Genomic DNA, 26021 nt, shown 5'->3' on the forward strand with positions numbered 1-26021 from the left:
AGCTAATAGAAGTCTATGAGGAATATAACGGATTCCTGCAACGGTTACCGTAATTCCTCAAGGCTGCGGATAGCAACGGAAGCCGTCCAACGCAAGTGTGAAAGTACCCTAAGTGTCAATTTACTCATACATTTCCAAGGAAGATTAGAGGGATGGGCCAACCTGCAGATATTCGGAATCTGCAGGTCCAACCAGATTTTTTTTTTTTTTAAACCTCAGTTGTGGACCAAACTTAATCCCGAACATCTGCCCAGACACTGATCCCCATATGTCTATAGGGACCCGAATATTGTGCTTTAAAATGGTGGTTGAAGGGATAAGGGGGTTTAGAGCAGGAGCATTATACTGGCCAAGTCTCCCGCACGGCTGTAACTCTACTTCCGAGTCCGCTCATTAACCCTCATACATATGCACTGCTTACCTCGCCCACTGGCAATCCTGGCATCTGTGATTGGTTGCAGTCAGAGTGCGCCCACACCCTGTGTGACAGCGTCTATGACTGCTTGGCATCTGTCTATTCGATGAACTGTTTGGTGAGCTGTCTGTTCGGTGAACTGAGTTCAATGAGACCTGCATCTCCTGTCAGAATACCACATTTCTTTTGCCAAGAAATGCAGATATGCTGCTGAAATTTATACACCAAATTCCTGCACCAAATCTGCATCTTCTGGCAAAAAAAAAACACATCTAAACACAATGTGAATTTGATGCGTTTTTGTTTTTTTTTTGCCAGAAGATTCAGATTTGGTGCAGGAATTTGGTGTATAAGTTTCAGCGCCATATCTGCAACTCTTGGCAAAAACCACGCACAAAAAAACTGTTTTGACACCATTTCGGAGTGGTTGTCTGCCAGGAGATGCAAATTTGGCGTGTAAATTTGCCGCAAACCTGGGAAACTCCAGCTGTAGCTGCAAATAAACTGCGTGATGTCACTTCTCACACCTGCGGCTCGCTCAGTCTCTGCCTGAAACCAAAGCGTGCAGTCATGGATGTGATAATTCTGGGCTGCTGCAGACTGCTATTTGTACGGGGGAGGGGAGGCAATAACCATGGGTCTCCCCAGCCTTAGAATACCAGCCCTCAGCTGTTGGCTTTATCATGGATGGGTATCAAAAAATGTATTTAAATAAAAATAAATGCCTCATGGGGTTCCTCGTATCGTGATACACAGCCAAGATAAGAGCAAGGCTGGGGACTGCAGCCTGTAGCCATATGCTTTATCTGTGCTTGGTATCACAATTGGGTGAACCCTACACCTATTTATTGATTTTTACAGCACTGTAGAGATAGTGTGTGATTGCAAGCAATCAGAGCTGCTGTCTTGCTGGGTGGGGGCACAGTCTGACAGCAACCAATCAAATGCGGGGACGGACAATGGGTGGGGAAAGTGGTGAATATGTATGAGGGTAATGAGCTGCCCTGGAAGTAGTGCTACATCCAAACGAGAGACCCGGTAAGTATAACGCGCCTGCTTTATTCCCTATTTTCTTTACTTTTCCTTTTTGTTTTTATTTTTTTCAATTACCCGAGTGGCCAAATCTGAATAGTTCCCTAAGAATTCCGAGCCCTGGTCGGTGCACGGATACGAAGTACCTGCTACGGACCCTGAACTTTATAGTTTGGGTTCGGCCATCACTAGTCATGAGAAAATAACCTTTTGCTTATATCAGGATTATATTTTATTTTTATGTTGTTATATGTATTTTAATTTTTTTTTTTAATTTTCCATTTCACTACATTGTCTCCATCTACATTAAATGAAATTGTATAACTATTGCAATGTATTCACAGTCATATGCATAATGGCAGATTATACAGCAGCTAAAGCTGGTGTCACACACAGCGACAACGACAACGACGTCGCTGCTGCTACGTCACCATTTTCTGTGACGTTGCAGCGACGTCCCGTCGCTGTCGCTGTGTGTGACATCCAGCAACGACCTGGCCCCTGCTGTGAGGTCGCCGGTCGTTGCTGAATGTCCAGCTTCATTTTTTGGTCGTCACTCTCCCGCTGTGACGCACAGATCGCTGTGTGTGACAGCGAGAGAGCGACGAAATGAAGCGATCAGGAGCCGGCACTGGCAGCTGCGGTAAGCTGTAACCAGCGTAAACATCGGGTAACCAAGGGAAGTCCTTTCCCTGGTTACCCGATGTTTACGCTGGTTACCAGCCTCCGCCCTTGCTGCCAGCGCCGGCTCCTGCACTGTGACATGTGGCTGCAGTATGCATCGGGTAATTAACCCGATGTATACTGTAGCAAAGAGAGCAAGGAGCCAGCGCTAAGCAGTGCGCGCGGCTCCCTGCTCTCTGCACTGTGACATGTAGCTGCAGCACACATCGGGTTAATTAACCCGATGTGTACTGTACCTAGGAGAGCAAGGAGCCAGCGCTAAGCGCGGCTCCCTGCTCTCTGAACATGTAACACAGCGACGTTATGATCGCTGCTTCTGCTGTGTTTGACAGCTAAGCAGCGATCATAACAGCGACTTACAAGGTCGCTGTTACGTCACCGAAAATGGTGACGTAACAGCGACGTCGTTGTCGCTGTCGTTTAGTGTGAACCCAGCTTAACACAGGCCCCACCACTCACTATGGTCCTGTACTTACTATGGTCTCCTGTACAATGACTGATAATCCCTCTATATACAGTAGATAACATAGGATCCACAATAGGTGATATCACAGCTCACCACCTGCTCCTGTACAATGACTGATAACATCTATATATGGTAGATAACACAGGATCCACCATTCACAGTAGATAACACAGGATCCATAATTCTCAATAGATGCCACAACTCACCTCCTTTTGTACATTGACTGATAACCTCTCTATACAATAGATAGCACAGGATCCACCATTCACAATAGGTGATATCACAGCTCACCTCCTCATTTTGTACAATTGCCGGTTAACACATCTCTATACAATAGCGCAGGATCCACCATTCACAATAGGTGATGTCACAGCTCACCTCCTCCTCTACAATGACTGATAACACCTCTATATACACAGTAGATAACACAGGATCCATCATTCTCAATAGATGTCACAACTCACCACCTCCTTTTGTTCAATAACTGATAACCTCTCTATACAATAGATAGCACAGGATCCACCATTCACAATAGGTGATATCACAGCTCACTTCTTGCTCCTCCTGTACAGTAACTGATAGCACCTCTATATACAGTAGATATCACCTATTGTGAATGGTAGATCTGTGTTATCTACTGTATATAGAGGTGCTATCAGTTATTGTACAGGAGGAGCAAGAGGTGAGCTGTGATATCACCTATTGTGAATGGTAGATCTGTTTTATCACAGCTCACTTCCTCCTCCTGTACAATAACTGAAAACACCTGTAGATAACACAGGATCCATCATTCTCAATAGGTGATGTCACAGCTCACCTCCTCCTCTTCCCAGCACAGTGGCCTTTGTCCTGATTGGAGCATCTCCAGTTTATACTTCTCTACAAGCTAGCAGGGTCTGAGTCAGTCTTTTTGCTACTAATGTCCATGAGAACAACAAGTAGGATTCTATTAGGCCTGGTGGCTGATGTCAAAACCTCAACATTTTTGCACGCACACAAACGCGCATAATTTATATAAAATATATTAAAAACAAAAAAAATGTGGCATAAAAACCTGATTTAAACAGTGTGGGGGTTTTTTTTCGTTTTTTTTTTTTCTTTGACCCATCTCCTTTAAAAGTTGCCAGGTTTTACGGCGCTGATTGTTATAGCACTGATTGCAATCTGAATCTCGTCCATGTGGAGCCGCACGACGCCACTGGTCCAAATGTGCATTAACCGCCATGCTTCACTCTGATTGTAGGCTTTTTGGCTTTTTTTTCCCCTTCTATTCCTGAAGGTGTAATGATGTTTGTGTTGTTCTGACAGGTGAACGTGTATATCCTGGGGAAAACCTTTCTTCTGCTGGCCAGAGAGCTCTGCATTAATGCTCCCGCTATAGGTAACTTTATGACTCACTTTATACCTTTCACTGTGCGGCTCTGTTGTAAATGAGGCAATCACTCACGGGAAACGTTTCTATTCTTGAACAACCTGTGGCTATGTGGAGAACGTGGCTCTATAATTCCCAGCATGCCTTGCTCGCCTCTTCACTACACAGACAGGTCATTTCCAGCAAATGCATTGATTCTGTAAGCAAGTTGTGAAAAAAAGAAAGCGGTGGCAGCCGAGTCTACGTGATAGCAGCCAGCTGAAATATTTATGACGTATAATAGCCATAGATAAGACGGCGAAATATGTTCTTTATGTGCTTGGCTGCTGCGGAAATCATCGGGGTGGAGACTCTGTACAGACCTGCAGAGGGTGAGGGTATCTTCTCATTCGGAAGATTAAATGCAGAATTTTCTATGACTGTTCCATGGTGTTATACTGGATTTATCATGAACCGACCTTCCTAAGAGCATTCATTGCCCGATAATCGTGTAAACTGGCTGCCGCTCACCCTAAGATTTGTGTACCCAGTTGTCTCTTCCCATAGGCAGGGTGATTTGGCCTCTGCTTTTTCCCATCTACCCTTTGAAACAAACACTATCTCTTAAGTTTGTCAACGGCGTCCTCGAAAATAAGACGTGGTTTTATATTATTTTTGGCTCCAAAATATGCGATAGGGCTTATTTTCAGGCGATGTCTTGTATTTTGTATTGGTCTCCGTGATTGGGTCACCCATTCATGGAAAATGAATATTCACTCCTTCCCCTGCCCACTCCTCTGCGATGGCGTCAGTAATTGGAACGTGTGTTATGATTCAGTGACCGAGGAGGATCAGAAAAAGGACAAAATGCGGTAACCCAAAAAGTAACCAGAGTGGCTGAAACCTTAACGGACTGCAGACCTAATACTGACACACCACTAGAAGTAGCCGTGGGGCGTGCCTACGATGACCTAATCGCCACGACACAGCCGGAGAACTAAATATTCTTACAGAGAGAAATATAAGAAAAGCTAATCTGGCTTGGAGCAATCCCCAAAGATATAGATAGCCCCCCACATGTAAAGACTACGGTGATGTAGGAAAACACAACACATAGCTAGAAACCAGATTCAGCAAAGAGGCCCAAACTATCTATATAGGAAAGGATAGGAAAGAGCACTGTCTGCAGCCATAAAACCCCTAATAAATCTCAGCACGCCTGATATGGAAAAGCCCTGAGCCCACACTGGCTCTCCCCCACTATATCAGTACTCTGGTGTTGCTGGGATCCAATAAACACTAATATAGATGAGGAACTGAATTTAATACCAAGCATGACAAAACACAATACATAGCAGAACATGGAGCTAGGTATACAGACACTCCCAGCAGGGAATGATCCAACTCCACCAAGAACTCTACACAGGCAAAATCAGGAATCAATCATTAGTATCAAAACAGAAAAAACTACAATAAAGTGGAAACAATAAGCAGAGGTACAAAGACCAACTTATCTGAGAGGAGTTCTGGTAGAGAGAAGGGCTAGTTTCAGAATGTCCTTAGCACACAGGAGATACATTGAGCACCGGCAAGGAAATGGAAAAAACTACTCAGTTATATAGGCCCAATCTGAATGAGTTGATTGCCAGTCCTCCACAGGTGTCTGGCTCCTATTCAACAAGTCAACTGCACCGCCAGCACTGACCACAAGAGGAAGCCCCAAACTGGAAAATGTATGCACAACAAACTTGTGTTAATGGTAAATGAATATTGCCCCTTTTCACATGCCCATTTTCCTGCCCACCCCTCTGCGCTGGTGTGAGTGATTCAGTCAGACTGCCATATTACTGCCCGAGGATCATATCGCAAAGCTCGGAATGGGCAGCCTCTCTCCTGAACTGAGCGTGTCTGCATGTATTGCTCTATAGCTATCATGCTCAGGTGAGGACAGCCCCTGGCAAGTGTGAGCATTGCGCTGCGATCCTCGGGCAAGTAGTAAGTCTGACTGAATCATTAATACCTGCACAAGAGGATTAAGGGGGTGAATATTCATTTTTATTTATTAACACAAGTTACAATCACTGACACCAGCAGAGGGGTGGGCTGGATTATGGGTGTGGGAATGGGTGAATATTCATTCCATTAACTAGCTGGCGCGAGATTATAAGCTTCCTGGGCTTATAGCAACACAACAGAGCAAAGTACACCAATAAAAGTTACATATCCTGAAAGGGTTGCCTAAGTGCGATTTCAGGATACTATTAGTATGATGATCCACAACTAGGGATTATTTTTGGAATAGGGCTAAAATCTTAAGCGTGCTCCAAAAGGGCTTATTTTCAGGGGAAACACGATACTACAGTTATCAAACAATTGCAGGTTCACATCTATGAATACAGTGGAACCTTGCTTAACGAGAACAATCCGTTCTGGGAGTGTGCTTGTTAATCAAGTTACTCGTTCAGCAAAGCAAGATATCCCATAGGAAATCATTGCAATGCAGACAATTCGTTCCACAATGTGTTAATGTCCCATCCTGGTCCCCTATTCTATCATTCCACACACGCACACAAACATGTACAAACACACACAAACACATAAGCACACATGGACACGCACATATTATGCTCACCTTACCTTCCGTTCCATCGCCGGTCTCCTGGGACTTGCTGTTCTGTGGTGTGGGCCGTGTATCAGGTAACCATAACGACGAGGGCGGAGCTTCCTGCCAGAGCGCTGACGTCAAAGGCAGAGCCGATTGCCTCTGATTGGACAGCGCGCTACCTTTCACAAGCGGTGACAAGAACCAGGAAGTTCCTGCTTCGTTGGTATGGTTGCCGATGCCTGGAGCAGCGCGGCGCTCTACAGGACCCAGGAGGCCGGCGATGAAATGGAAGGTACAGATATTATATGCTCACCTTACCTTCCGTTCCACCGCTGGCCTCATGGTACTTGTAGTTCGCCGTGATGTACCCGGGAACTACAAGAACCAGGAGACCGGCGGTGGAACGGAAGGTAAGGTAGGTGAGCATAATACTGTATCTGTGTGAGTGCGTGTTTGTTTTTGTGTGTGTGTGTGAGTACATGTGTGTGTTTGTGTGGACTGCAAGTGCGGGTCAGTGCACGGTGGATGGACGGAACCGGAAGTGTCTCAGGTGAGGATTTCGCTCGTCCAGCAGAGTTTCTCGTAAAGCGGGTTACAAATTTACAGAAAGCTTTGCTTGTTAAGCGAAATTCTCTTTAAGTGGGTTGCTCATTAAGCGAGGTACCAGTGTATATAAAATTAATATTTGAGGTGACCTGAGTTGTCAGTTTTTGGGCATCTTGCATCCCAGAAAAAATGACACAAAAGGTTTTCAAAAATTGACATGGCCAAATGGCACCAAGAAAAACTACAGCTTCCAACACAAAAAACAAGCCCTCAAATAAGTCTTTTGAACATACATGTCTCAGGAAATGGTGGCACAGAACTCTTATTATTAATTTGTTTTTTTTTATCAAAGGTTTAATTTTTTTTTGCAACAATTAAAATACAAACAAAACTATAAAAGTTTGCAATTGCTGTAATTGTAGGGATCTGAAGAATGACGTTTCCCTTTCAATTTCTTTGCACACTAAATGCCAACAAAACAAAATACTAAGTACAATGGCTAAATTGCGGAGGGGGTCACAATTTCACTCCATTTGGGTCTAAGGTGCGATACTCTTGTTTTCTAATCTTTTACAACCCTTTAAATCGCCAATGCAATTGGCCTTTTGTTGTTATGTTGGTAAATATTGAGATTCTCTTGAAATCCCAATAGACTTGAGTTGCATTTTCCAACCTCCTTTTACAATGAATTGTAAATCTGATGCAGAGATTCAGCCATTATTAACCAAAGCGCAGGAGTACAGTGTTAAGCTGGGTTTACACGCTGCAACATCGCAAAGGACATCGCTGTAACGTCACCGGTTTGGTGACGCAATAGCGATCTCCATAAGTCGCTGCTAAGTCTCTGGTGAGCGTTCAACCCGGCAAACCTGGCCAACAACTTACCAGCGATCCGGACCTGCAGAGCGACCTGGCTGGTTGTTGGGGACGTTGATAAGCAGCCTTTTGAAAGGGAAGTTGCTAACAAAGTCGCTGATAAGGATTCACACACTGAAACTTCATGCTGCACAGCGGGAAACAAAGGACCTAGGAATGGTCCTGAACGACTTGTAGTGATCAGCAACTTCCAGCAACTTCACAGCAGGGGCCAGGTCGCTGATAGGATTCACACACTGCAACATCGCAAACAACATCGCTATTGCGTCACAAAACCGGTGACGTTACAACGATGTCGTTTGCGATGTTGCAGTGTGTAAACCCAGCTTTATACCAACCTGATGATTGCCTATGCGCATGTATAATTAACGAGTGACCCACATACACAGACAAGTCCTTTTCAGCAGTTTCCTGGGGCCATAAAACAAGTTATCACTTCAAAAATCTGGAAAAAGTGTCTTGTAAAACACCCTCCAGGAAGCCAAGATTAAAGGAGAGATATGTTGGTCAGCTGCAATTTCTTAAAGTCATAGCGACTTACTTTTACTAATGCAAGGGTTTGCCTGCACCCTGGAGCGGATACAAACCTTTAAAATAATCTTGGATGACCTGCGTTACTTTTGCTCACCAGCAGTATAAAGCCAGCATAGAGGGAACATTTTCTGGTCTGCAGGTACCATCGTGGCAATACACTCTATAAAGGCATCTTGCATCGTTGCGTTGCTCAGTCCTGAGCGCTCCGCACACAAGAGTTTGACTCTATTAGTTTATGCTAATTGAGGTTTTGTCCTTTCGTTAGACTTTAGTAGAAAAAAAGTTAATCTTTCACTCATTCATTGTCCAGCTATAAGCGCGCTGTTAGCCATGGCGTTTCGGTCGCCTAGCAGTACTTGCTGTGAATGTTGCCGGATTGTTCAGCCTGGCATTTGTTTGTGGAGCCAGATAATAACATTGACCAAGCACAAATACATGTGCAGTCAGGTTTCATGTGGACATGGCTGACTGCTCATGGATTCACAATCACGTGAGATATTTTGAGGTGGGAGAAGCGGGGTTGAGTAGCTGTAAGCATTAAACCCCTATATACAATCAGGGCCAGAAATATTTGGACAGTGACACAAGTTTTGTTATTTTAGCTGTTTACAAAAACATGTTCAGAAATACAATTATATATATAATATGGGCTGAAAGTGCACACTCCCAGCTGCAATATGAGAGTTTTCACATCCAAATCGGAGAAAGGGTTTAGGAATCATAGCTCTGTAATGCATAGCCTCCTCTTTTTCAAGGGACCAAAAGTAATTGGACAAGGGACTCTAAGGGCTGCAATTAACTCTGAAGGCGTCTCCCTCGTTAACCTGTAATCAATGAAGTAGTTCAAAGGTCTGGGGTTGATTACAGGTGTGTGGTTTTGCATTTGAAAGCTGTTGCTGTGACCAGACAACATGCGGTCTAAGGAACTCTCAATTGAGGTGAAGCAGAACATCCTGAGGCTGAAAAAAAAGAAAAAATCCATCAGAGAGATAGCAGACATGCTTGGAGTAGCAAAATCAACAGTCGGGTACATTCTGAGAAAAAAGGAATTGACTGGTGAGCTTGGGAACTCAAAAAGGCCTGGGCGTCCACGGATGACAACAGTGGTGGATGATCGCCGCATACTTTCTTTGGTGAAGAAGAACCCGTTCACAACATCAACTGAAGTCCAGAACACTCTCAGTGAAGTAGGTGTATCTGTCTCTAAGTCAACAGTAAAGAGAAGACTCCATGAAAGTAAATACAAAGGGTTCACATCTAGATGCAAACCATTCATCAATTCCAAAAATAGACAGGCCAGAGTTAAATTTGCTGAAAAACACCTCATGAAGCCAGCTCAGTTCTGGAAAAGTATTCTATGGACAGATGAGACAAAGATCAACCTGTACCAGAATGATGGGAAGAAAAAAGTTTGGAGAAGAAAAGGAACGGCACATGATCTAAGGCACACCACATCCTCTGTAAAACATGGTGGAGGCAACGTGATGGCATGGGCATGCATGGCTTTCAATGGCACTGGGTCACTTGTGTTTATTGATGACATAACAGCAGACAAGAGTAGCCGGATGAATTCTGAAGTGTACCGGGATATACTTTCAGCCCAGATTCAGCCAAATGCCGCAAAGTTGATCGGACGGCGCTTCATAGTACAGATGGACAATGACCCCAAGCATACAGCCAAAGCTACCCAGGAGTTCATGAGTGCAAAAAAGTGGAACATTCTGCAATGGCCAAGTCAATCACCAGATCTTAACCCAATTGAGCATGCATTTCACTTGCTCAAATCCAGACTTAAGACGGAAAGACCCACAAACAAGCAAGACCTGAAGGCTGCGGCTGTAAAGGCCTGGCAAAGCATTAAGAAGGAGGAAACCCAGCGTTTGGTGATATCCATGGGTTCCAGACTTAAGGCAGTGATTGCCTCCAAAGGATTCGCAACAAAATATTGAAAATAAAAATATTTTGTTTGGGTTTGGTTTATTTGTCCAATTACTTTTGACCTCCTAAAATGTGGAGTGTTTGTAAAGAAATGTGTACAATTCCTACAATTTCTATCAGATATTTTTGTTCAAACCTTCAAATTAAACGTTACAATCTGCACTTGAATTCTGTTGTAGAGGTTTCATTTCAAATCCAATGTGGTGGCATGCAGAGCCCAACTCGCGAAAATTGTGTCACTGTCCAAATATTTCTGGACCTAACTGTACACTAGAACCCATCGATTGCTATCTCACCCGACTCACCCCATACACAGAATCATTCTGCCTCGCGCTCCTGTTCTCTGAGACATCTCGGGTGGCGGCTCATCTCGGAGAACAAAAGGATCAAGAATCTGAAAGCAGACAACTCTTATATGTATGTATATATATATATATATATACATACACATACATACACACATATACACACATATATATATATATATATATATATGTGTGTATATGTGTGTATGTATGTGTATGTATATATATATATATATATATATATATATATATATATATATATATATATATATATATATATATATATATATATATATATATATATATATATATATATATATATAGCATCAACATAAAAATAGTGGAGTGCCCCTTTAAGCTTTACCATGCCAGCAATCATGTGTTCATACACCGTATTTTCTAGACCTTATCTGGCTAAGTGTAAGGCCACGGGCCATGCTCTCTGTGTTCGTGGCATGTAGTTCTTAGTAGGCTAAAGGGGTTTTCTGAGATTGAAAAAAAATAAAGCCAACAAGAGAGAAAGTAAGAAAAAAAAGGTGGCGTGTGAGTGGAAAAAATAAATCCCCAACCGTTCCAGTAGACACCAGTACCAGTGATTGGCTGTGGCAGTCACATGATCCCATGGCAAGTCACCGCTGCAAGGAGGAGCACTGGAGTAGAAGATGTAGCAGATGCGTAATGTGTTTTTTTTTTTCTTCTTTCCCCACCATTCTTTTTCCTTTGTATACTTTTATGCCAGACAATCCATTTAAAACCATAAATGCCATTTTTTTACATATCCATTTTCAATGCTCAGACCCCTTCCAGGCTGCAGTAATCCTATTCCAGCGTCTGTCGTGACACGGAGACTTTGCTGTAGGTGGTGATTTAGATCCTGCTCCACATCTAGCGTCCTATATAACTGGTGTGAATAGTAGGTGATGTGAACAGTGACGTAGAACCGCTCGCATTCTATTTTCCATTGATGTTTACTCCGCACCTTTCCCTTCCCGGCGTGTAATAGTAGCTGCCTGATACAGGTTCAGTGTGATCGGTGCGCGAGCATAACATCGCAGGGCACTTAAAATGAAAAATCCAAAGCTACCGTTTACTTAGCCAAATTATGTCACACTCCATTACCTCCGGTTTTATCACACATGCCGCTATTTGCTCACTTCACAAAATCATTTGCAGCTTTCTAAAATATCGTGGCCTATTGGGTCTCTGATCAGATTTATGCCAAATAGAAAATAAATATGCGATTCAACAGTTGTGCTGCCAAATATCTCATTGTGCCCCATTTATCCTTCCCTCTCTGGAAGTAATGGGGTTTTAAAGGAATCTATTATCGAAACACGACGGAAGCAGATTAACTTCATTACGCCTATGCAGGAGCATACATCAGAGATGTATATGAGAAAACCGCTGACGTGCGCAGTGTGAATAGGCCCTTACAGTTATTGTTTGATGTTATTTTTGATATGTTGTTCTCTTAATTGCAAGTCGATCGGTAGGAGTCTGGGTCCTGAGACCCCCACCAATTGCTGAAAATCGTCTACGAATGCTTAGGAGACAGGAACACACATAGAGGGGAACAGATGCAGTAGAAAGCAATGGGTTTTGATTGCATTTGTACTCCTTTCCAGTCAGTGTTGGCTCGCTCATTTTGGCATAAAGCTTCACTTTCTATTGACAGTACTAAACACGATACAACCTTGATAGCAACAAGCATAGATTGAGTGAAGGACTTTTAAAGGGGTGTCAAGATAAAAAAACTCGAACATGGGACTCCTACTCAATACAAAGAAGACAAAAATTTTGACTACTGCCATGTAAGACCGGGATACATTTTAGATGGACAAATTGCATGATCATTCAAGATCCAGTGACTACACCGGAAGTTGATAGAAAGCTAAGGTCACTGGACAAGGTCCTTAAATCAAGCAACATTTCACTGGTGACGAAGACACGGCTCGTACATAGTCTGGTCTTGGCTCCTACATAGTCTGGTCTTTTCTGTAGTAACATTTGGATGCAACACTTTGGACGATAAAGAAACCAGACAGAAGAAGTGTCAACGCCTTCGAAATGTGGTGCTGGAGAAGGATGTTATCAATACCATGGATGGCAAAAAGAACAAGCAAATCAATTTTGAAGCAAATCAAACCAGACATGTCACTCGAAGTAAGGATCACCAAGCTACAACTTGCCTACTTTGGACACATCATACGAAGAGAGCAATCACTGGAGAAGGACATCATGGGCAGAAGAATAGAAGAAACAAGGCGAAGAGTAAGACCAGCAATAAGATGACTTGATACAATCAAGATAACTATGGAGAAGACCCTGTTGGACCTATCCAGGCTGCACAAAATCGATCGTCGTCCTACAAGGGCGTTCATCCATCAAGCTGCTATGACTCGATAAAGAGCTGAAGGCAGTTAAAAAAAAAAAAAAAAGTGCCCATCCTCAAAATGTAATGCAGGTAATCCTGTTAAATGGAGAACCAATCCGCATCTTCACTTGTCGTTCTTATATAGATAAATTGTCACACCCTTATATAAATGAGGTCCCCCAATGAGCTGACCAGTGGGAAGAATTGACCAGCATAACATCATTACCTTAACAGAGATGGTGTAAGAGAATTTTATTATTACATATCGTTCCCATTGAAGGTAAAGGACGAAGCCTGAGTTCTCCAGAGGTATCCCCAAGTGCCTCCATCAGGTCTAATTTTTGGAATTTCCTTAGAACTGCATCGGTTAAATAATTATTGCCATGCATTGCCCCACTCCACATCCTCAGACCTTGACTAATAAGACATTTTGCTCCAATGAAAGAGAAGGGCAGGGGGCAGACAGCGCCTTCCTTGGCCATGCATGAATTTCATTACTGGTGTAAGTAAAGCAATGCTTTGAAGAAGCGTAGAATATTCCTTGTGTCCTGTGTAACTATTAGTTTATCTACTTGTGATTTAGAGGCAAATGTTTTTGGTTCAAATAAACCTAATGATTCCAGGACAAGAGTACACTTCGTCAACAAATTACTGACATTTAATATATACTGACTTATCCGCCCCCAAAAAACACTGTATACTGTGCTCATTCACAGCATATTTTGGAATACAATGTTGTAAAACTTGATTACCAGCAAAGTTCAGCTCCAGAATGATCTTTAGTGCACTTTGGCAACTTAATGTTTAAGGCTACTTTCACACATCAGTTTTTTGCCATCAGGTTCAATCCGGAAAAAAACGGGTAAAACGGATCCGGTACCGCATCCGTTTTTTCCCCATAGACTTGCATTGTTACCGGATTGTACCGGATGGCTTTGCGTTGCATCCGTTTTTTTCCGGATGCGGCAAAATTAGTAAAAGCGGCGGCCGGAGGCAACGTAGCTTGCAACGTTTTTTTGTCCGGCAAAAAAACCGCATCGCGCCGGATCCGGCGCGATACGGCGTGTTTTACAATAGAAGCCTATGGACGCCGGATCCGGCGTAATGCGGTAAAAAACGGATGCGGCCGCCGGATCCGTTTTTCTAAACTGAGCATGCTCCAATGTAATTAACAAAACGGATCCAGCCAAAAAACGGACGAAAAGGATGCAAAAACGGATGCAAACCGTATCCACCGGATCCGTTTTTTTAACGGATCTGGCATAACGGATCCGTTAAAAAAAGGATCCGGTGGATACGGTTTGCACTTTTTTTTCAGGATCCGTTGGATCAGGAAAAAAAAAGGACTGTGCCTGAATGCAGAAAACTGATGTGTGAAAGTAGCCTAACACAGCAAATTTCAATCATTAAAGACCTATGCCACCAATTACTGTGTGCCCTTTATACGCGGGACACCTCCGATTATCTCCCTGGGAAACAAAAAGGATCAGGCATTGAAAACAACTTGTTTTATGTTACTTTCATCCCTGAGATCATCCATAAGGGAAGAAGATGGGAGGCCCCAATATACCTGGAAACCTCCAATTACACCAGAAATGCCCACTATCTAATGTAACCCCCCCCTCCCGTACACATTAGATGAAAGTTACCCGAACCCACTAACAAACTATATGGGACCATTCCAATTATATCAGTGAAGAGAAGGATCGGACAGTTGGGTATTCCATGCTTGATCCTTTTGCTTTCAGGAGAGATAAATCGGCTGTGGCGTTCTCTTCTCCCCCACTGAAAACATATGTTCGCTCGGCTGATCTTATATTATGGGGATTTCTGGAGTCATTTTTGTGTCTAATTTGTATGATCACCTTAGGCCAGTGCCACACCGGGCGCTAGTGCAATGCTCACATGACACTCGGCCCGCGCTGGCAGCACAGCAGGAGCAGAGTATCATGCTAGTATCCTTGCGACTGAAGTCCGACCGTGCGAGCGGACCTCCGCTGCGGAGTGGTGGGCAGGAACTGAGGCGGAGAGGGAGGGAGTTCTCTCCCTCTCTCCTCCATAGCCGGCTATTGCGATTCTCGCTCTGTATGCGCGGTGTACTGCGAGTGCAGTGCGATTTTTCTCTCGCCCCATTCACTTGAATGGGTGCGAGAGAAAAGAGTCTTTCATTACAGTCGCAGCATGCAGCGATTGTTTCCTCGGTCCGATTAGGGCTGAGAAAGTAATCGCTCCTGTGTGCTGACACACAGGCTAAAATTGGTCCGAGTGGAATGCGATGTTTTATCGCACTCCACTCGCTCCGATTTTCTCGCCGTGTGGCTTAGGACTCCCTTCTGGTTCCAAAATATAACGTAATGACATTTTGAACGTTTCCTGTGGTCATCTCAATTAGTAAATTTCCCTATAGCTTCACTCTGCAGCCCCATGTCATTGCGGATTATTGACTAGTTCAATACTGGGCCAATTCCTCCTTTCCTGACATTGCATATTTTCAGGTTTTAGCTTACATTCGCTTCCTACAACTGTAAAAAAAAAAAATCCTATATTTTTTTTGGTGTGGTGATACATGGGGCTTAATGTTTACGTATTTTTTTGCTGATGCTGGGGGAAAAAATGTAAAGACAAATAGAAAATATTAGAGATGTGTGAACGTGAGGTTCAGTATTCAGACTTTTATGAAAAAACAGAGTTCGGGTGCTTAACATACAAGCATCACTCATGCAAAGATCGCTGTGCTTGGGTACGCTCGGTGTGCAACCCAGTGCGAGCCACTTGCAGTGCTTGATCAGCTCACACTGGGTGTAACAGCGTGTTCGGATGTAGAGTGCAACCCCTCCTCCAAATAATGGAAAAACCCTGCCCACCATCTCCTGGAAGTGATCTGTTTATGGCTGGCTGCATGAGGGAGGAGATCCAAACTGCCCAATTAGTGACTTCCATTGGGGTTTGGGTCCCAAACATACTTTAAAGTGCAGCTGGCCTCGCCAGGTGAATGTCCACAGGTCCACTCATCTCTAGAAAATGTCTATTTTTCACTTTTTTTTTTCTTTTCCTCAGCAGTGACAGAGCTGAAAACATTCAAGGCTGTTATATTTTTTTTTTTTTTTTTTTACCATACTGTGTTTCCATGAAGTTTTGTAAGCCCTTTGGTGGACTTTATATATATATTAATACATCTTATCATTACTGATTTCCCCTGTAACTGGGGTTGGTATATTATCCCCTGTTACAGTGGAAAATCAGACTTCTGGCAACATAGCAGCGCTGACTGGATCTCCCCACACCCAGCGACTCCTATTTCCTCCCTACATCCAGTGATCACATGACCACTGAGTATGGAGGAGGAAGCACTGTCAGTGCTTCCTAATCTTTATATACAAATGCTGTGCATGAAATGACTGGGAAAGCAGACATGGTCATAAACATTGTTTCCTTTCTCTGTGGGGAGTCTGGCTGTGTCTGACAGCAAGCTTCTCACCTCCACAGCTGCATGATTTCATGCAAACTGCTTACTTTGCATTCACATTTTAGATGGTCAGTGCAGAGTGTGCATTGCCCAGACATCTTTAGTCTATGGGCGCTCCAGCAGTGGTTACGGTATCACTGATGATGCTGAATTTATGACAGTCACTCACTAATAATGCATAGAAATATATACATGGTTCACCGATTAAAAACAACCTTTTACCAATGAAACATACATGAAGTTCAGAAACGTAAAAATGACATAGACAAGGCAGAGGTCGGGTATAAGTAAAAATCTTTTATGTAACATATTTAATCGCCGCTCCTCTGAGCGAGCTAAATTTTTACCAAGTTATCTATATACAAAATAAATGCACATTATGTGCTGATTTCTTTACCATTTCCCCTGCATGGCGCAGTTTTAATAATTCAAATAGATTATAAATAAATAAAATAAGATTAAACTCTGAAAGCATTCCTTCAGGTGGAGAACAGACAGCCTGTGATACATTCCCTACAGTTTACCAGAACAGATTTCCCTTCACCCTTTTTCAGTGCATGGCAGGACAATCAGGGAGTGGAAAATGGGGCGAACTATCGCGTTGCAGGCCGCTTAAGAAGAAAAAATAAAAAGAGGCGTTGGTGTGCTTTAGCAGTAGTCAGGAGGTGAAACGCGTCATGCATAAAAGATGAGCTCTGGAATTTGCCCCCCTTGTACCCCAGTACCGTTGGTACTGTCCGACGAGCACTGAAACTGGAAAGTCACTTTTCCGCACTGCACTTCCGTCATGCCCTCTTGTCCAAAATAACTGAGCTCGTTGCCATCCAGGATGGCACTGACCGTGTAAAACGTGTCCTGCTCCACCTGCACAGGGTGCTCAAACCAGACGGAGAAAGTGTTACTAGAACCATCGGAGACAAATTTAGTCAGATTTTGAGCAAGGACGACCCCTTGTCTTTTGAGTTCAATTTTGACACTATATTCTGCTTTGCCACAGCTCGAACCATAAAGCCCAAGTCCGCCTATAAATATCCTTTTGTCTACCGCAAACTGGATGCTGTCACAACGTCCCCTGTATCTCCACTGGTTACTGCGGTAGGCCGAAGACTGGAATCTGTGGCATCTCTGAGGGGCGAGACCCTTCCTTTTAACAAGAGGAAATTCTAGCTGGGGTTTGTTAGCAGCCGTGTACCACAAGAATATGCTGCGTGTCTCCTCCAAGGTTAAAATGTCCGACTGGGCAGCCCCATTGGCAAATTCCTCCAAAGTCATGGTGGGAATCCGTACCAAGTACAGTGCTTTTCCCAGTACGTTCCTCTTGTTTGTGGGTGTCACCGGCAGGCCTTGTCTTTTGCACTCGGCCTCTGCCCAGTTCAAAACGGCTTCAAACACGACGTCTTCTTTAGTGTTAAGCGTCTCCCGGGTCACGATAATCTCTAGGGTGGGAAGATCGATCTCACAGAAGCCCTCTGACTTCAGCGCCAATTCAGCCTGCGCATCAATCACTTCCCAGCAACGCAAAGTCAGATCCGGCTCCTCGAAGAGGCGGCTTTGAGAAAGTAAAACGCATGCATTTTTGGCCTCTAAGCTAGTCTCAAGAAAGTTCACACAGGCCTTGGCCAGCGCGGGTACAATATACTTCTTGGCAGCATAGAGCGTTGCAAGCACAGTGTCCGCCTCCAGGTCAATCTCGTCGCTATACAGGTACCTGAGGAACGAAAAAAAGAATGAACAATGAGTCGTAACGCATTTGCTCCAAAAATTCAAAGATTAAAAAATTGCTATCTTTTTTTTTTTTTTTTTTTTTCCTCCAGTTCCTTTTAACGACTGTGCTCCTTGCATAATAAGAAGCCGAAGCTTTTGTGGTTTTCGAGAACAGCTATTTTACCAACCGTTCTGAGAGCGAGCCATTAATGCCAGTCAGGGCTATGCATATTTTATAAGCTTTCATGTTTGCTGCCGTATTTCTTTTCCAATTTTTTTTAATGACCCCCACTTACTTTAAAAGGATTAAAAAAGCAGCAGGTTCCACATCCGGGATATGGATTTCAGATTTCACCTCCGCTAGATCTCCATAAAACATGGCGTAAAACACAGAGCTCCCAACGGCCAAAATATACTGGAAATAAACAAAAAAAAAAATCATCAAATTTTAATTTTGCAAATCATAAAAGAGCCATTTTTCTTTTTGAAAGGAAGGGTTTGACGTACGTACCTTGTGAGCAGGGACTTTCTTGCAGGCCCCTACCGGCCCCACGATGAAGTGCACGTCAGCCATGAGCTCGTTGTTGAACATCAGTGCATTCCTAAAGGGAGAATATATACATATATATTGAGCCGGAAGAACAAAACAAGAATCCGCCAGTGTAAATCCAACTACAAAGGCTGAAGCGAGCGTCTCTAATTGAAGTGGCCTTCCCATTAAATGTAAATGCCGGGATGAAAGAGATGACACATCCTTTTTTCATGGGCGTACGAGAAAGGTCTGCTCATTTTAATCTGCGGAGATTTCACCTCTTGTCGAATTTGGCTGCAGCCTGATTGTCTCCAGCAGCTGCCTCGTACTGGTCTTATATGGGTTAATCATGCTAATCTGAGGGATTTTCCTGAGGATTCATAGAAATTCTCGGTGGCTTTACTTCAGATTACTGGAAATAAAATCTAAAAGAACATAGCTTTGCCTGGAAAGCATTTGTTTTTTGTAATGCAGTCGTCATCCAGAGAAGCAAGTGAGCAGAAGTGATGCTAAAATAATAAATTGTGGCCCTGAACGACTGGTAATGTCGATGTGCCACTGAATGCAACAATATGGCCAGTGAAGACCCTGCAAATGCCACATCATCTTGTATGACCACCGTATGTGTTGCAAGGCATAAAACTGACATCTAACATGATCTGCGGTGTGCAACAGAATCAACCACGTCAGAACAAACCAGAAGAGACCCCTGGCATATTCACATTCATGCGGCTGATTGACCTATTGAAAATGTGACATGGTTGCCAAGAAAATGGTACTTAAGATCAATGGCTGTGCAACAAACAATCCATGGTCACGAATGGGTTGGTCTTTTACGCTTGTCAAGACCTCAACAAGAAAATCCATCTCTCTTTCGTATCGGAGAGTGGTGGCAATGTGCGTTAGTATTTCAGAAAGAGCTCTACTTGCGTGATCTGACCCAGTGCTGTTCTGGTTGGTCCTGACAGCTCTGCAGTGAGGAATCCCCTATCTATATCACCATGTCCTGTGCCTGCTGATGCTCCTTGCAGATTAGCAATGGCTCAGCGCATGAGCTGCCTGCTAACTCAGTGCAGCGTTGGCGGGGGACGCCTGTCAGCTTAATATGTGCAGGACCTGCATATGGCGATTACGGACCAACGTATTTACATTGACTGCTCACTTCTATTGTCTATTACAATAGGGTCAAGAGAAGCTTCTCCCTAAACTCATCGTTCCCATACATTTCATACAGACCAATGGTGGGCTGACCTCTGTATTAGGTAGCCAGGACAATGTACGTGCGAGGATATGTTTGATAAGGGATAGTCTATACTGGCACCAAGTTATCTGCCCCGACTGGAGTCCGGGCTTTTTGCTGTTGCCCCTAGTAAAGGATAAGTTATGTAGCTGCAGTTTGCTGCTTCTGTGTGTTATTCTTATGACTGCACCACCATGGATTGTTAATCTCAGTGTCTGTGAAATTTAAAGATTAGCTAGGACGGTGCTGTATCCTGTCGGGAGGCAATAGCCTTCTGACAGCAGTGTTTGGGTGTTACAACCCTGGTACTGCAGCATCATTGGCATGGCTCCTGCATCAGGCTCTGTAACACTTGTGTGTGCAGTGTCGGGCTCTCGGGTACTGTAATCCCTGGGTGTGCAGTGTTGGGCTAGGGTACCATAATCCCTGGGCGCGCAGTGTCTGGTTCAGGTACTGTAACCCCTGGGCATGCACTGTCAGGCTTGGCTACTGTAACCCCGGGTGTGCAGTATCAGGCTCAGGTACTGTAAAGACTAGGCGTGCAGTGTCCTGTAACCCCTGGGCATGCAGTGTCAGGCTCTGGTACAGTAACCCCTGGGCATGCAGTGTCAGGCTCTGGTACAGTAACCCCTGGGCATGCAGTGTCAGGCTCTGGTACAGTAACCCCTGGGCATGCAGTGTCAGGCTCTGGTACAGTAACCCCTGGGCATGCAGTGTCCGGCTCGGGTACAGTAACCCCTGGGTGTGCAGTGTCAGGCTCGGGTACAGTAACCCCTGAGCATGCAGTGTCAGGCTCGGGTACAGTAACCCCTGGGCGTGCAGTGTCGGGCTCGGGTACAGTAACCCCTGGGCGTGCAGTGTCAGGCTCGGATACAGTAACCCCTGGGCATGCGGTGTCAGGCTTGGGTACAGTAACCCCTGGGCGTACAGTGTCAGGCTCGGGTGCAGTAACCCCTGGGCATGCAGTGTTGGGCTCGGGTACCTTTTGACTATGGTGCTGGGTATTTCTGCACTTGCAGTTGGTACTCACCCCCCCATGACTTCAAATAATGACTGCAGTATCCTAAGCTTGCCCCGGAAAGTTAGCAGTCCCCTTGTGCATGCGGCGTGCTGGCTGCAGGGGCCTGTGCTCACCTCTCCCGCAGGGTCGGATGGACGGACTGCCAGTTGGTGCTCTCGATGTTGTTGTTGTTCAGGTTCTGGAGTTGCGGCGGTGGCGGGGCGTTCTGCTGGATGTGGAGGGTGCTTTTCTTGGCGGTGACCGCAGCAGCGTTGTTACTGTTGGCGATATTCGTGTTTGCACTGGCAGGGTAAAGCTCTGCAGCCATCTTCCTCTTCAGAGCCAGAGGCACTATCTCATAGCATGCTTGCACCTTGCCGTTAGCCCGGGCGCTCTTTTTAGACTTCTTTAAGGTCTCTGGAAGCAGAAGAAAGAAAGTCAAACACTTCATGATCCTGCCATTCAGGCAGCCTGGGTCTAGTGGCATGGGCAAGGGGACAAAACTAGCAAGGGCTCCTCTGTCGTAAGCATCAGTCACGAACGCTGAGATTTAACTTCCAAAGTCACCAGCATTGATTCATCCATAAGCGGGGAAAAAAAATAACACACACCACCATGCAGTTATGTAATCGACCTCGGTGACGTGCACGCCAATACAATCCACGGGGAGCGGGCAGCAGCTGCGGCACCCATAGGGGAAAGTACACACACTGCCCGGGCACCAGCTGCTCCGGCGGCTAGGCTACATCCAGGGCTCCTTGGGGTGCAGCCGGCAGAAGTTTGTCGCACGCACCCTATTCCTTTGCTGCTCGTCACTCATTATGATTTGGTTGCCAGCGGTGCAGCTTTTGTGTGTGCTGGCATATGCATAGCACAGGGAATAGGAGAGCAGAATAGAGGCGCCTCCTCCCCCTCTCCTGTGTGTGCTGCTGCTGCTGCTGGCTCCAGGCTCTACGTGTAGATGTGGAGAGAATTGGGCAAGGCTTCAGCTCAAATAGCAAGCAGGGGCTGCTGACGTCACGGGCCTGGGAGCCAATGGCAGGGGCCAGTCCTTGCCATTCACAGCAGCAGCAGCAGCAGTCCTTGCACCAACAAGCCTCTGTGTGTGCAGCTTAGCCTGGGAGAGAGGTGGGAGGACTCTGTAACCTCCCTCCATCCTGCCTCCATCAGACAATATGTCATTCTTCTGCACTCCCACCCAAAGCCCCCCATCATCAATCCAAGAGCACAGGATAAACCCATAAAGAAGGAAGGGGACAAAGTGTAGAAAAGATCCTGCAGAACTGCGCACAATGCACAGAGCTCATAGAAAGGGGGGCATCATGGCAGGGGAAGAAGACCCAGGGAAACACAAATGGACCCCGGGAACCCTGATCTGCATGATCAAGAGCCAGAAAAACCCAGAGAGCAGGGTAATGGTTACTTGCACATAGTCTTAGGGTGTGGGATCTAGTAAAGTAAAGCCAGGAAAAAAAATGAATGTTGCAATGTAAATGCAGGAATTAAAGTTTTGATGAGATACATGTAACAATTAATACAAGTTTGCAAAGTTTAATTACATGAAGGCAGATCCCTCCCCTCCCTATAAACACACATCTGGCATCGGTGGGTATTGTCTGCAGATCCCAGACTGCAGTATAGGGGCATGCCAGCCTGCAGCACTGCACAGCCCACGCACCCCTGACCCCCCTGTACCTGCACGGAGCTAGGCGCTGATCTCCGGGGCCACACATACACACAGGAAAGTTTGCACAGCAGGATCGTTCATGGAGTGTGGAGCCATGATTGTGGAGATGGCAGGAAGACTGCGAGGGGCGGACTCCAGGCGGCAGCTCTCCCTCCTCTCTGCACACATCTGGGGTGGCCGAGTCCACTGGTGGCCAACAGAGGGCGCCCACACATGACACATCAGCCGGAGAGCTCACGCCACAATGCAAAACTTCCTTCGAAGTGCTAACCTGCCAGATTGTACACATATTGATATTTTTTTTTCTTTTATTTTTGCTTTTTTATGCATTTATTAATTTTTGGAACGTCATCTATGTCCATGTGTTTTTCTTTAGTCAATGTTAAAAATAAAATAAATGTTTAAAGTGTATGACCACTATTATTGCTGTCATGCCGCTTTCTCAAAGCCACTGACTTTCTGCATTGCAGGAGGAAAGGGTATTGTTTCTTGTGCAAGCATTTGCATTTGTCACCGGAAAATAACCAGTAATAATGACGTCGATGGGTAAAGGTGGCTTTACACACTGCAACATCGCAAACAACATCGCTGTAACGTCACCGGTTTTGTGACGTTACAGCGACCTCCCCAGCGACATTGCAGTGTGTGAAACACATCAGCGACCTGCTCCCCGCTGTGAAGTTGTGATCGCTACAAATCGTTCAGGACCATTCTTTGGTCCTTTGTTTCCCGCTGTGCAGCAAAGTTTTAGTGTGTAAAGGGGCCTTTACAGCGACTTTGTTAGCGACTTCCCTTTCAAAAAGCTGCTTTACAACGTCCCCAATGACTAGCTAGGTCACTCTGCAGGTCCGGATCGCTGTTGCGTCGTTGGCCAGGTTGGGATCGCTGGTGGGATCGCTGAAAGTCTCAGTGTGTAAAGGGGCCTTAAGGAAATTGGCTTGTGTGTAATGAAATATTAGGTCAGCGAGCAAAAACGTCAATGCACATTTACCAGGAAAAGAAAAGGTAAAATGAAAAAATAAATAATAAATGTTTGTTAGAGAGTTTTTTAACAGATTGGATAGAAAGCAAATTTTATGTCTTCGCTGCAAAATTTCCATTTGCTAACTGTTTACAGTAGTAACCAAAAAAATATTTACCTTTTAAACCACGTCACACTAAGCAACATCGCTGCTGAGGCACAACTTGCTAGTGAAGTCGCTGTGTGTGACATCCAGCAACAACCTGGCCCCTGCTGTGAGGTCGTTGGTTGTTGCTGAATGTCCTGGGCCATTTTTTAGTTGTTGCTGTCCCGCTGTGAAGCACAGATCGCTGTGTGTGACAGCGAGACAGCAACAACTGAATGTGCAGGCAGCAGGAGCCGGCTTCTGCGGACACTGGTAACCACAGTAAACATCGGGTAGCCAAGAAGCCCTTTCCTTGGTTACCAGATATTTACCTTCGTTACCAGCGTCCGCCGCTCTCACGCAGCGAGTGCCGGCTCCTTGCACACATAGCTGGGTAATTAACCCAATGTGTACTCTGGCTAGGAGTGCAGGGGGCCAGCGCTAAGCGGTATGTGCTGGTAACCAAGGTAAATATCGGGTTGGTTACCCGATATTTACCTTAGTTACCAAGCGCCGCATCGCTTCCACGCGTTGCTGCTGGCTGGGGGCTGGTCACTGGTCACTGGTGAGATCTGCCTGTGTGACAGCTCACCAGCAACCCGTGTAGCCATGCTCCAGCAATCCCTGCCAGGTCAGTTTGCTGGTGGGAACGCTGGAGCGTCGCTTAGTGTGACGGTACCTTAACTCCATACTGCGGGAATTGACAAGTAAATTTGCTAGATTTTGGTTGTTTTCTGCCTGGTTTTGCCTTGTACGTCACTCTTAGCAAAACTTTGGTGAAATCTGCATCAGATCCGCATGCAATGATTGCCATGTGTAGACATACCCTTAGGCTACATGCGCACGCTGCTTTTTTTCCTGCTTTTTTGCTGCTTTTTTGGCTGCAGTTTTGTTGTCAGAGCTTTCTGACATCTGACTTCCCAGCAAAGTCTATGAGAAGTCAGATTTGTCATGCGCACACTGCAGTTTATTTGTCAGCGTTTTTTTTGTCAAAAGTTTGTGACAAAAAAAATGCAGCATGTTCATTCTTCCTGCGTTTTTGTCAACATTTGTCACCCATTGAAATCAATGAGGGCATCAAAAACGCAGGAAAAATGCATGCTAATCAAAAATGGTGCATTTTACCTGCCTTTTACCTGCGTTTTTGCTAGCAAAAACGCAGGTGATTTCTCAGGAAGTGAGGTCAGGCAAGTGGTCCCGTCCCGTCCCATCCCGTCCTCCGTGTTCCCTGAAGTACCGCTGTCCCCAGGGGAGATGATGTGGAGGACGGGGACTATCAGCAGCGGCAGCGAGAGGGGGATGGACATTGGCAGCTGAAAACATTGATTTTTCCCTCTTGCTGCTGCCGCCGCTGATAGTCCCGTCCTCCCCGAAGTACCGCGGTCCCCGCACAGGGGAGATGATGGACCCCTCTCACCGCCACCGCCGCCGCCGCTGACAGTCCCGGGCTCCACGCTCCTGCCGCCGGCCGGCTCCACGCTCCTGCCGGCGGCCGGCTCCACGCTCCACGCTCCTGCCGCCGGCCGGCTCCACGCTCCTGCCGCCGGCCGGCTCCACGCTCCTGCCGCCGGCCGGCTCCACGCTCCTGCCGCCGGCCGGCTCCACGCTCCTGCCGCCGGCCGGCTCCACGCTCCTGCCGCCGGCCGGCTCCACGCTCCTGCCGCCGGCCGGCTCCACGCTCCACGCTCCTGCCGCCGGCCGGCTCCACGCTCCACGCTCCTGCCGCCGGCCGGCTCCACGCTCCTGCCGGCTCCACGCTCCTGCCGCCGGCTCCACGCTCCTGCCGCTGGCTCCACGCTCCTGCCGCCGGCTCCACGCTCCTGCCGCCGGCTCCACGCTGTAGCGCGATCAGCTGAGCTGTCAGAGGTTACTCGCGGCCACCGCTGGATCCACCGCTGGATCCAGTGACAGCGGGTAACCTCGGTGACAGCTCAGCTGATCGCGCTATTGTCTTCATTAGCTGCATGGAGGTGACCGGAGCGGCGGTGTCTGCTGCTTCTCCGGTCACCTCCATGCAGCACTGCTGGATGCGACGCTGGAGCATGCTGGATTACGCCGGACAAGGAGGGCTTTGTCGGGGTTAATAAATTGGTAATGAGGGAATGTGTTTGTGTTTTTTATTTCTAATAAAGGATTTTCTGTGTGTTTATTTACTGTAAC

The 26021-nt window shown here is 45.8% G+C and overlaps 2 protein-coding genes across 5 annotated transcripts in view; one reads left to right on the forward strand and one right to left on the reverse strand.

The window, feature by feature from the left end:
* The window catches only part of BRF1 (BRF1 general transcription factor IIIB subunit), a 358870-nt gene that overhangs the window by 156667 nt on the left and 176182 nt on the right, over positions 1-26021 (forward strand). Inside the window, exon 5 of the mRNA XM_075330967.1 lies at positions 3906-3978. Coding sequence (XP_075187082.1) covers positions 3906-3978 — 73 coding nt within the window. The remainder of the gene's footprint in view (positions 1-3905; positions 3979-26021) is intronic.
* BTBD6 (BTB domain containing 6) lies at positions 16870-22871 on the reverse strand. 4 transcript variants are annotated; one of them, XM_075331027.1, is made up of 5 exons: positions 22764-22871; positions 21203-21485; positions 18808-18898; positions 18593-18711; positions 16870-18300 (listed from the first exon to the last, which is right to left on the reverse strand). In XM_075331027.1, the coding sequence occupies exons 2-5, from the start codon at positions 21394-21396 to the stop codon at positions 17268-17270; spliced, it is 1437 nt and encodes a 478-aa protein (XP_075187142.1). In that variant the 5' UTR covers positions 21397-21485; positions 22764-22871; the 3' UTR covers positions 16870-17267. The 4 variants fall into 4 exon arrangements, with proteins under 4 accessions (XP_075187142.1, XP_075187143.1, XP_075187141.1 ...); XM_075331028.1 differs by lacking the exon at positions 22764-22871 and adding an exon at positions 21862-22041; XM_075331026.1 differs by lacking the exon at positions 22764-22871 and adding an exon at positions 21680-22041.

This window comes from Anomaloglossus baeobatrachus, chromosome 12 (assembly GCF_048569485.1).
Source record: "Anomaloglossus baeobatrachus isolate aAnoBae1 chromosome 12, aAnoBae1.hap1, whole genome shotgun sequence".
Taxonomy (NCBI): domain Eukaryota; kingdom Metazoa; phylum Chordata; class Amphibia; order Anura; family Aromobatidae; genus Anomaloglossus; species Anomaloglossus baeobatrachus.